Source organism: Bombina bombina, chromosome 3, assembly GCF_027579735.1.
Source record: "Bombina bombina isolate aBomBom1 chromosome 3, aBomBom1.pri, whole genome shotgun sequence".
NCBI classification, from domain to species: Eukaryota; Metazoa; Chordata; class Amphibia; order Anura; family Bombinatoridae; genus Bombina; species Bombina bombina.
This window is the reverse complement of record NC_069501.1, coordinates 424,807,583-424,819,204: the sequence shown is the minus strand read 5'-3', so window position 1 is coordinate 424,819,204 and position 11,622 is coordinate 424,807,583. Positions and strand designations below refer to the sequence as shown.

At 38.5% G+C, this 11,622-nt stretch overlaps 1 protein-coding gene across 2 annotated transcripts in view; it reads right to left on the bottom strand.

Moving 5' to 3' along the window:
• Positions 1-1,990: 1,990 nt before the first annotated feature.
• The window catches only part of KCND3 (potassium voltage-gated channel subfamily D member 3), a 587,344-nt gene continuing 577,712 nt past the window's right edge, over positions 1,991-11,622 (bottom strand). For both annotated transcript variants that reach the window (XM_053706631.1, XM_053706632.1), the window contains one exon: positions 1,991-2,308. In XM_053706631.1, coding sequence (XP_053562606.1) covers positions 2,113-2,308 — 196 coding nt within the window. In that variant the 3' untranslated portion in view covers positions 1,991-2,112. The remainder of the gene's footprint in view (positions 2,309-11,622) is intronic.

Genomic DNA, 11,622 nt, shown 5'->3' with positions numbered 1-11,622 from the left:
AAGCTCTTCATTATTTACTATTAAATATTTGAACTAGGTTACTATTAAAATTGAGGTGAACAGTTGCCGATGTTTGCTTCAGAACATATTCTTTACTGTGGTATATACTTAAAGGGACAGCTTACTCTAATAGTTTCTACTTTTTAATGTGTTCCCGAATATCCATTTTACCTACTGGAGTGTATTAATTTTTTTTTTACAAATAGCTCCTTTGCCTTTATTTTCTCACTTGAAATAGCTGACTTTGCCTATTGTGTCCTCAACCATACTGAACATATCTGTACTTAAAGGGGCAGTATACTATAAAAATGTTTTTCCCTTAATGTGTTTCTAATTACTTTTTTACCAGCTACAGAGTATAAAATATGAGATTTGCTTTTTTAAGGTTTATTTGTGTATATGAATTAGCTGATTTTGTGTTTTGAAGCCACAACCTACTAACATAGTTTGAGCTTGTAGGTATAATCAGATCTCATTACTTTATCACATTGTACATATTCCTGCTTCTTTATCTTATATCTGTCCATAAACTAATCACCAATACTTGGAGAGAACAACGGAAAATTAACATTTTATTGCCTTATCTCACTGGGAGTGTAATTTCTTCTACTGGCTGTGTTAATACAGCTTGGCCTTGTGGCCAAAAACTTTCAGGATGGGTGGGGATACCACAGGCTAAATAAACTAATTCAAATGCCAATATAAGGTTAATGGAAATACTTGTAAACAATTTAATACACTCCAGCAGGTAAAGTGGATCATTGGGAACAAATTAAAGGGGAGAACATTTTGAGTAAACTGTCCCTTTAAGCTCTGGTTACAAAAAACAAACATTTAAACAAGAGGATTTAAATAATATAATACTCCCAGTGGGGGAAGAACTTTGTGTAAATAACTAGACGGATAATATAATGAGGTATTTTCTCCCTACAAGCTCAGCCCACTTTATTGGGTTGTGGTTTTAGTTAGACTGTTATTTCATATACAAAAATATACCTAAAGGAACAATTTTACATTTTAAACTCTGCAGTTGGTATAACAAGTAATTGGGAAACACATTAAGGAGAACCCCATTTTACAGTACACTGTCTCTAATAAAATAATAAGAAAAAATATTTGAAATACATTTTCTGACTTGTACTTTTTTTTTTTTTCTTCTTCTTCTAAAAATACAGAACTGGCTGCCTTTTTTTTCCACTGCTTTGAAGTGATTTCAACTATAACGCAGACAATGGGAGGAGGTGAGGTAACTAAATGCTACCAGTATTTTTTTTTTCTTTTTTTTTTTTTTTTCTTCACAATTATGCTTTTTTTCCACAGACAAAATACCTGACAACAACACAGTCTGCACTGTTCGGACTTATAAGGCTATTACAAAATGATCTAACGAATTAAGATTAGAACAACAGCAAGGGAAGATATCTGTTGGCTGTGTGTGTGTGTGCTCGCTTCTTTAGTGTGCCGGATCCGATATGTGCTAGGAGCTAATCCATTAAAAGTTCAATGTCCATTCTCACAGAAAACTCAAGAAAATAGAATTTCTTCAACAGGTTTTGAAATCCCCACCCAACCCGTGTGTCCATTTTTTATTTTTTTCTATTGCAATGTAACCCAAAACTTGTGTCATTTTGGTTGCTTGCAAATTCTCTTCCAAGAGAAAATTAGATTTATTTTCTGTTCCCCTTTTACAACCTGCAAAAAAAAAATAAAAAGAGAAGACAAAAAAATAATAATCCTTGTCGCAATTCCTTAATATATATATATATACTTTTTGTAATTATTTTAGTCATTTCTTCATGAATAAATATTATCCACTGAAAACCTCAAAAAAGGTGTTTAGACACAGTGTTATCATTTTGCTTGTGTGTTCACTTCTCAACTTGCCGTTAATCATTCTAGCAGCCCAATTTCAAAACATACATACATCTATATATGGATATAGATATGTATATAGATATATCCATCTCTTGTGCATGAATCCCCAGTTTTTATCTACTCCATGGTGGTAAATGGCAAGTTTAGCGGAAGCTTGTCCCTTCACTGCTAATTCCACTAGTTTGCAGCAAAAAAGGAAATGGTACGGCTGCTTTGATTTGCTAGTATAATAGTGTCTTATAATGCAGACACTTTAACAATGTTGCTGGTACTGTGAATGTTTGTGGAGCGCTGAGGTGGACTTGGAGGCCTGGTCTCCCCTTCTGGAGTCAAAGCTGGTGGCGTTGGTATGCTAATAATTGCCGTTGTTATCTGGGAAGCTTGGCAGTTTGATCTCAAGCCGTCATCTGACTTCATGTTTAGACTAGAACGGCTAAAATGAAGAGAAAGATGTACTGTTATCTCTTCATTAAAGGGACATGACTGTCAAAATTAAACTTTCATGGTTGACATAGAGCATGCACTTTATGCAATTATCATTAAACCAATTAATGTAAATTATGCATTTAAATTTGTACTTTTGATAGCTTAAAGGGCCATTATACACTCATTTTTTCTTTGCATAATCTATCTATATAGCCCATCAAGTTTTTTTTTTTTAATGTATAGCTTTGCTTATTTGTAAATAACATTGCTCTGATTTTCAGACTCCTAACCAAGCCCCAAAGTTTTATGTGAATACCGTCAGCTACCTTCTCCAGCTTGCTGCTGTTTGTGTAAAGGGTCTTTTCATATGCAAAAGGAGGGGGAGTGTCTATTTCCCACTTGCAGTGGGCTTTCCAGCTACCTTTTCAACAGAGCTAACCTGAGAGCTTCTAAGTAAGTTTTTAAACAGTTTTATACTGGATTTTTATATCAGTATCTGTGCATCTTATTCTTTATAGTAGTGTCTATTACATGCAGCTATATGAAAATGAGTGTATACTGTCCCTTTAAGTAACATTTATAAATAACAGAATGTTATAATATTGCAAAGTATTAAACTGCACCCATCTGGCTACTTCAAAATGCTACGTAGCTGGCAAAATTATATTTATGAATGAATATTTATAGGTGGTTTCTTTTTTTTTTGTTGCTTGAACCCTCTTCAATTTCATTTCAGTTTTAAGAAACCTTTTAATTTCTTTCTATTTTATAGATGCTATTCTGCAAAGTGTATTTTCATTAGGCTCTCTTTATAATAGCAACGGATAGTGTTACCATTTTATTGAATATACGCCTGAGTTATAACTTGCATGTCTTTATGCAGTCAAAATAATACAGTGTTTCTTGTGTCTGATCTGCTTGGAAGTTTAATTGGTGGCGGTTAAATTTTAAATCTGTACATTTAGGTAAATCATTTTGTGTTGTAGCTTATGTAAATTCAGGTTTAATGGTTTTGGAAAGACCTTTTTATATACCTTCTGCAGATGCACATTGGAAATGCTCGCTCTATATCTCGTTCCTTCCAGAGTATGATGTGTTTTCTCTAAAGAGAAATGATTGTTATGAGTATTGTTGCAAAAGTTCAGACCTCTATGCAGCCACTTGGATAAAGCATCACAAGTTGCTGCAAAAACCCACTTTTGCATGCTTTCCTAAAAGTAGGTAACCTGATTTGGGACCCATGTTTCTCTTAGCTCATCTTTGTGTTTATTAGCAGTGTTCATGGGGGATAAATGCTTGCTTATTTAATGGACATTAATGTTCCTACATAAAAATGTAAGCTAAATAATTGACAAGTTAATTACTTACATTTGGGAGCATTGGAACCCACAGAAACTAAAGATTACTCTGGCCACAAATAGAACCCGTCAATGAAAACAACCTCATTGGTTCTGGACTGACTGAAGGTGTGCTCCTAGTAAATTTGGAGCAGATATAGCATAGGTTATAGAAGTGCAACTTTTGAGAAAGGTGAAAAGTGTTGCAGGTAGCCATGTCATAAGGAGACAGTTCTGCAGGTAAGTACAATTGTTTAACATGACACTTTTATTGCAAAAACATTTTCTCTTTTTAAAGGGACATGAAACCCAATTTTCTTCTTTCACGATTTAGAAAGAGTATGCGCTTGTAAGCAACTTTCTAGTTTATTTCTATTTATTTTTGCCTCATTCTCTGGATATTATTTGCTAGAAAGCATATCTAGATAGGCTCAGTAGCTGCTGATTGGTGGCGGCACATATATGCTTTGTGTGATTGGCTCACCCATGTACATTGCTATTTCTTTAACAAAGGATATCTAAAAAATGAAGCAAATTAGATGATATAAGTAAATTGGAATGTTGTTTAAAATTGTATTCCCTATCTGAATCGTGAAAGAATTTTTTTGGGTTTAGTATCCCTTTAAAATGTCTCAACTGTTATATACTATGTAGACTATGCACTCTGCACGTCTGACTCATCTGTCATTTAATGGTGGGGGAGGCTAATGCACTGAATAGTTGGCAGTAGAAAATATTTTAAATAAGCAAGTGCCCCATTCATTATTCCCAGCTTTGCAGTATTTTTTTTTTGTTCTAATTTGTTATTACTTCTCATACAATTTTTCCTATTCACGTTCAATTTTTTAAAGGGACACTGAACCCAAATTTTTTTTTCATGATTCAGATAGAGCATGCAATTTTAAGCAACTTTCTAATTTACTCCTATTATCAATTTTTCTTTGTTCTCTTGCTATCTTTTTTTTTTTTTTTTTTTTAAAGCAGGAATGTAAATCTTAGCAGCCATCCCATTTTATGTTCAGCACCATAGATAGCGCTTGCTTATTGGAGGCTTACATTTACCCACCAATCAGCAAGCCTAGCCCAGGTTTTCATTTAAAAATGGGCCGGCTCCTATGCATCACATTCCTGCTTTTTTAAATAAAGATAGTAAGAGAACGAAGAAAAATTGATAATAGGAGTAAATTAGAAAGTTTCTTAAAATTGCATGTTCTATCTAAATCATGAAAGAAAAAAATTTGGGTTCAGTGTCCCTTTACGTTATAATTTTGCAGAACCAAAACAGGATCAAGCTGCTTGCACATGGCCTCTATTTTCGTTTCTCTTTTTTTAAATATGATCTCAATACTTTGCTTAAAGTGAATGTAAAGTTTCATCAAGTAGTGCCCGTGTTTTAAAAATACTATTAAAAACAGGGGCACTTTAATTGATGAAACTTTATATTGCACCATATTTGTAGAAATACTTAGCTCTTCGTCTTGAAAGCCGCTTCAGCGTTTTGCCAGCCCATCGCAAGCCTCTTCGTACATCAGCAATGACGATTCCGGCATCCTCCAATCCTGGCTTCCCCCCCTGTGATTGGATGAAGGCCGGAATCGTCATTTCTGACAGAGGAAGAGGCTTCTGACGAATGGGGGAAGCGACATCAGTGATCCGGCTTTCAAGACGAAGTGGTAAGTATTTCTACAAATATGGTGCAATGTAAAGTTTAATCAATGAAAGTGCCCCTGTTTTCAATAGTATTTTTAAAAACCGGGCACTGCTTGATGAAACTTTACATTCACTTTAAACACATAACTTTATTAATACACCTGTGTTCGAGAAGAGAAATGATTATATTATGTTAGCAGCCTTGAAGAGTTGGACACCACTAGCTTTGAGCATGATAGTGTTCTGCTAACCCCTCCTAAATCACCAGCAACTGCCATTTTTTGTGCATAACTTGTGAGTTATCTGAGACTACAAATGACTACAAAAACATGTCAGACAACTCCCCCTGGGGATCAGTAGCTCTGCTAATAGTGAGTTGCATTGCTTATATTATTTGATGCATGTTTTTACACCTATGTTCTGAAGTGACTGAATTTAGGAGGCTGCTTGTTAAACTTTTTGAATGAGGCTTCTATGTGCTTGGAGGTGAGCTGGCTTATGGATCACACCATATAGCAACAAACATCTGAGAGGACTTTGTTATCAATATAACTATGAAACTTTTAATAGTAATATGTGATGTAACCTCTGAAGTAGTTTTGTACTAAAGATCAGTGATGGACAACTTCCTAACACATGGGGGGCACAGGTAAATATTTTGAAGACTAATGGGCCGCATATACATTTATCAATTTTTAAAGGTATGTCCAGTAGGCACATGGCCATATCATTTAAGGTTGCAGGGTATTCCCTGTCTGCTGTTCTCTCCACCCTAAAGCACACATTTTTTACTTCAGCTTTTTCATTGGACAACAAAAACTGTGGCACCCATTGTTAGTACACCTTTTTCCTGGGGCGGCAAAAACTTTTGGCGAGAGTTGAATGTAGCCATCCCTGCTATAAATTGTTTATTGAATATTGTGTAAATAATGGGTATCAACCATGTGCTCACTGTGATTAAGAGCCAACACTGAGGAGCAGTGTACAAGGGCATTAAAAACAAAATCTTTGTGTGTTTAATATGGGAAATAAAAACGACCAAGTAGCAATCACAGTAGGAAGTAGGAGACTTTTCTGTTTAGTCTTTGAACATACAAGAAATACAGTACCTAATACAACAAATTCCAATTACCAAAAACATACTAAGGGACACTGCTAGACATATCGGATCACATTAAAGGGACACTGTACCCACATTTTTTTCTTTTGTAATTCAGAAAGAGCATGTGATTTTAAGCAACTTTCTAATTTACTCCTATTATCAATTTTTCTTCGTTCTCTTGCTATCATTATTTGAAAAAGAAGGCATCTAAGCTTTTTTTTGTTTTCAGTACTCTGGACAGCACTTTTTTATTGGTTGATGAATTTATCCACGAATCAGCAAGGACAACCCAGGTTGTTCACCAAAAATGGGCCGGCATCTAAACTTATATTCTTGCATTTCAAATAAAGATACCAAGAGAATGAAGAAAATTTGATAATAGGAGTAAATTAGAAAGTTGCTTAAAATTTCATGCTCAATCTGAATCACGAAAGAAAAATTTTGGGTACAGTGTCCCTTTAAATAAAAATCTAATTGTATGTTTATACATAACATTGTACAACCTTCTGCTATTTTGCATTTTAAAGATTCTGATGTGATTGTATGGACTTAAATTGCTCTAAGGTGCATACTACATTTGAGCAATCTACAATTTCTCTTGTAATGTGTATCCAGTCCAAGGATTCATCCATTACTTGTGGGATATTCTCCTTCCCAACAGGAAGCTGCAAGAGGATCACCCACAGCAGAGCTGTCTATATAGCTCCTCCCCTAACTGCCACCTCCCAGTCATTCTCTTGCAGCTCTCAACAAGGGAAGTAGCTAGAGAGATGTGGTGCATTTATGTAGTTTATCTTCAATCAAAAGTTTATTATTTTCAAATGGTCCCGGAGTTGTACTATTTTAGCCTCGGGCAGAAAGTTGAAGAAGAGTCTGCCTGTGGTTTTTGATGATCTTAGCGGGTTGTAACTAAGATCCACTGCTGTTCTCAAACATAACTGAAGAGATGGGTAACTTCAGCTGGGGGAATAGCGTGCAGGGTCTCCTGCTCTGAGGTATGTGCAGTTTTAAATTTTTCTAGAGAAATGATAAGCTAGAAAATGCTGACAATACCGGATTTATTTAAGGTAAGCCTGATTACAGTGATTTAATAACGACTGGTATCATGCTTGCTGTAAAGGGTAATATTTTTGTTATTTACTCTCATTACTGAATAGATATAACGTTTGCTTGAGGTATATAAACGCTTATTACAAATTGGTGATAAAACTTTATTCTGGGGCCCAGTTTTTCCACATGGCTGACTAGATTTTGACTAGGGATAGTTTTTTAAGGCCCTCTCACTGTGAGTACAGGTTGGGAGGGGCCTATTTTCGCGCTTAAATTGTGCAGTAGTTTTTGCAGCTTGAGACATCCAGCTTCCCTGAAGGAGTCCCCTGAACATATAGGACCTCTCTAAAGGGTTTTTGTGCCTTCCAAAGTTGTTGTATGGTCAGGTAGGAGCCACAGTAGAGCTGTGGCAGTTGGTTGTGACTGTTTAAAAACGTTTATCGTTTTTTTGATCCGGTTTTGAAACTAAGGGGTTAATCATCCATTTGCAAGTGGGTGCAATGCTATTTCAGTCTATTATACACACTGTAAACATTTCGTAAAAATTACTGCTTTTTTCACTGTTTTGCAGTTTCTGTGATTGTTTTTTTCTCTTAAAGGCACAGTACAGTTTTTATTTTTTTGCTTGTTCACAGTTATTAAAGTGTTTTCCAAGCTTGCTGGTCTCATTACTAGTCTGTTTAAACATGTCTGACATAGAGGAAACTCATTGTTCATTATGTTTAGAAGCCATTGTGGAACCCCCTCTTAGAATGTGTACCAAATGCACTGATTTTACTATAGATTACAAAGACCATATTCTGGCTTTAAAAAATTTATCACCAGAAGAAATTGACAAGGAGGAAGTTATGCCGTCTAACTCTCCCCACGTGTCAGAACCGATAAATCCCGCTCAAGGGACGCCAAGTACATCTAGCGCGCCCATTGCGTATACCTTGCAAGACATGGCGGCAGTTATGAATCATACCCTTACAGAGGTATTATCTAAACTGCCAGGATTGCAAGGAAAGCGAGACAGCTCTGGGACTAGAATAAATACAGAGCTCTCTGACGCTTTAGTGGCTATGTCTGATACACCCTCACAATGTACTGAAGCTGAAGCAGGGGAGCTTCAATCTGTGGGTGATTTTTCTGATTCAGGGAAGATACTTCAACCTGATTCTGATATGTCTACATTTAAATTTAAGCTTGAGCACCTCCGCATATTGCTCAGGGAGGTCTTAGCAACTCTGGACGACTGTGACACTATTGTAGTCCCAGACAAATTATGTAGATTGGATAAATACTATGCAGTACCTACTTATACTGATGATTTTCCAATCCCTAAGAGGTTTTCTGAAATTATTACTAAGGAATGGGATAGACCAGGTGTACCGTTCTCTCCCCCTCCTGTTTTTAAAAAGATGTTTCCTATAGACGCCGCTACACGGGACTTATGGCAGACGGTCCCTATAGGTAGAGGGAGCAGTTTCTACTCTAGCTAAGCGTACCACTATCCCTGTCGAAGACAGTTGTGCTTTTCTAGATCCAATGGATAAAAAATTAGAGGGTTACCTTAAGAAAATTTTTATTCAACAAGGTTTTATTCTCCAGCCTCTTGCATGCATTGCCCCAGTCACTGCTGCTGCGGCTTTCTGGTTTGAGTCTCTAGAGGAGGCTCTACAGGTTGAAACCCCGTTGGAAGATATTATTGACAAGCTTAAGGCTCTTAAGCTAGCCAATTCATTTGTTTCTGACGCCGTTGTTCATTTAAACAAGCTAACGGCTAAAAATTCAGGTTTTGCTATTCAGGCGCACAGGGCGCTATGGCTTAAATCCTGGTCAGCTGACGTGACTTCAAAGTCTAAACTTCTCAACATTCCCTTCAAAGGACAGACCCTATTCGGGCCTGGACTGAAGGAGATCATTTCTGACATCACTGGAGGAAAAGATCACGCCCTTCCTCAAGATAGGTCCAACAAATTAAGGACCAAACAGTCTAGTTTTCGGCCCTTTCGAAACTTCGAGTGGCGCAGCTTCAACTTCCTCTAACACAAAACAAGAGGGAACTTTTGCCCAGTCTAAGCCGGTCTGGAGACCTATCCAGGCTTGGAACAAGGGGAAACAGGCCAAAAAGCCTGCTGCTGCCTCTAAGACAGCATGAAGGAGCAGTCCCCGTTCCGGAAACGGATCTAGTAGGGGGCAGACTCTCTCTCTTCACCCAGGCTTGGGCAAGAGATGTCCAGGATCCCTGGGCATTGGAAATTGTGTCCAAGGGTTATCTTCTGGAATTCAAAACCTCTCCCCCAAAAGGGAGATTTCATCTCTCACATTTGTCTGCAAACCAGATAAAGAGAGAGGCATTCTTACATTGTGTTCAAGACCTCCTAGTTATGGGAGTGATCCACCCAGTTCCGCAGGAGGAATCCTTCAAGATGGAGACTATTCGAACCATCCTTCCTATGATTCAGGAGGGTCAATATATGACTACCGTGGACTTAAAGGATGCTTATCTTCACATCCCGATACACAAAGATCATCATTGTTTTCTCAGGTTTGCCTTTCTAAACAGGCACTACCAGTTTGTGGCTCTTCCCTTCGGGTTGGCCACGGCACCAAGAATCTTTACAAAGGTTCTAGGGTCCCTCCTAGCGGTCCTCAGGCCGTGGGGTATAGCAGTAGCCCCTTACTTAGACGACATTCTGATACAGGCGTCGACTTTTCAAATCGCCAGGTCCCATATGGACATTGTTCTGGCATTTCTGAGGTCCCATGGGTGGAAGGTGAACGAAGAAAAGAGTTCTCTATCACCTCTAACAAAAGTTTCATTCCTAGGGACTCTGATAGATTCGGTAGAAATGAAGATTTACCTAACGAAGGCCAGATTGTCAAAACTTCTAGACTCTTGCCGTGTTCTTTATTCCACTTCTCGTCCTTCAGTGGCTCAGTGTATGGAAGTAATCAGTTTAATGGTAGCGGCAATGGACATAGTACCGTTTGCCCGCCTACATCTCAGACTGCTCCAACTTTGCATGCTCAGTCAGTGGAATGGGGATTACACAGATTTGTCCCCTCTACTAAATCTGGATCAAGAAACCAGGGATTCTCTTCTCTGGTGGCTATCTCGGGTCCATCTGTCCAAGGGGATGAGCTTCCGCAGGCCAGATTGGACTATAGTAACGACAGATGCCAGCCTTCTGGGCTGGGGTGCAGTCTGGAACTCCCTGAAGGCTCAGGGCTCGTGGACTCAGGAGGAGGCACTCCTTCCGATAAACATTCTGGAACTAAGAGTGATATTCAATGCTCTTCAGGCTTGGCCTCAGCTAGCTGCGGTCAGGTTCATCAGATTTCAGTCGGACAACATCACGACTGTAGCCTATATCAACCATCAGGGGGGAACAAGGGTTCCCTAGCAATGTTGGAGGTTTCAAAAATAATTCTATGGGCAGAGGTTCACTCTCTTGCCATCTATCAGCTATCCATATCCCAGGAGTAGAGAACTGGGAGGCGGATTTTCTAAGTCGACAGACTTTTCATCCGGGGGAGTGGGAACTCCATCCGGAGGTGTTTGCACAACTTTGTGTTGATTCAACTTTGGGGCAAACCAGAACTAGATCTCATGGCGTCTCGTCAGAACGCCAAGCTTCCTTGTTACGGATCCAGGTCCAGGGATCCCAAGGCAGTGCTGATAGATGCTCTAGCAGCGCCTTGGTCTTTCAATCTGGCTTATGTGTTTCCACCGTTTCCTCTGCTCCCTCGTCTGATTGCCAAAATCAAGCAGGAGAGAGCTTCAGTGATTTTGATAGCACCTGCGTGGCCACGCAGGACTTGGTATGCAGATCTGGTGGACATGTCATCCCTTCCACCATGGACTCTACCGCTGAGGCAGGACCTTCTACTTTAGGGTCCGTTCAACCATCCAAATCTAATTTCTCTGCATCTTACTGCTTGGAGATTGAACGCTTGATTTTATCAAAACGTGGTTTCTCCGAGTCGGTCATTGATACTTTAATTCAGGCTCGAAAGCCTGTCACCAGGAAAATTTATCATAAGATATGGTGTAAATATCTTCATTGGTGTGAATCCAAGGGTTACTCATGGAGTAAAGTCAGGATTCCCAGAATATTATCTTTTGTCCAAGAAGGATTGGAGAAGGGATTGTCAGCTAGTTCCTTAAAGGGACAGATTTCTGCTCTGTCTATT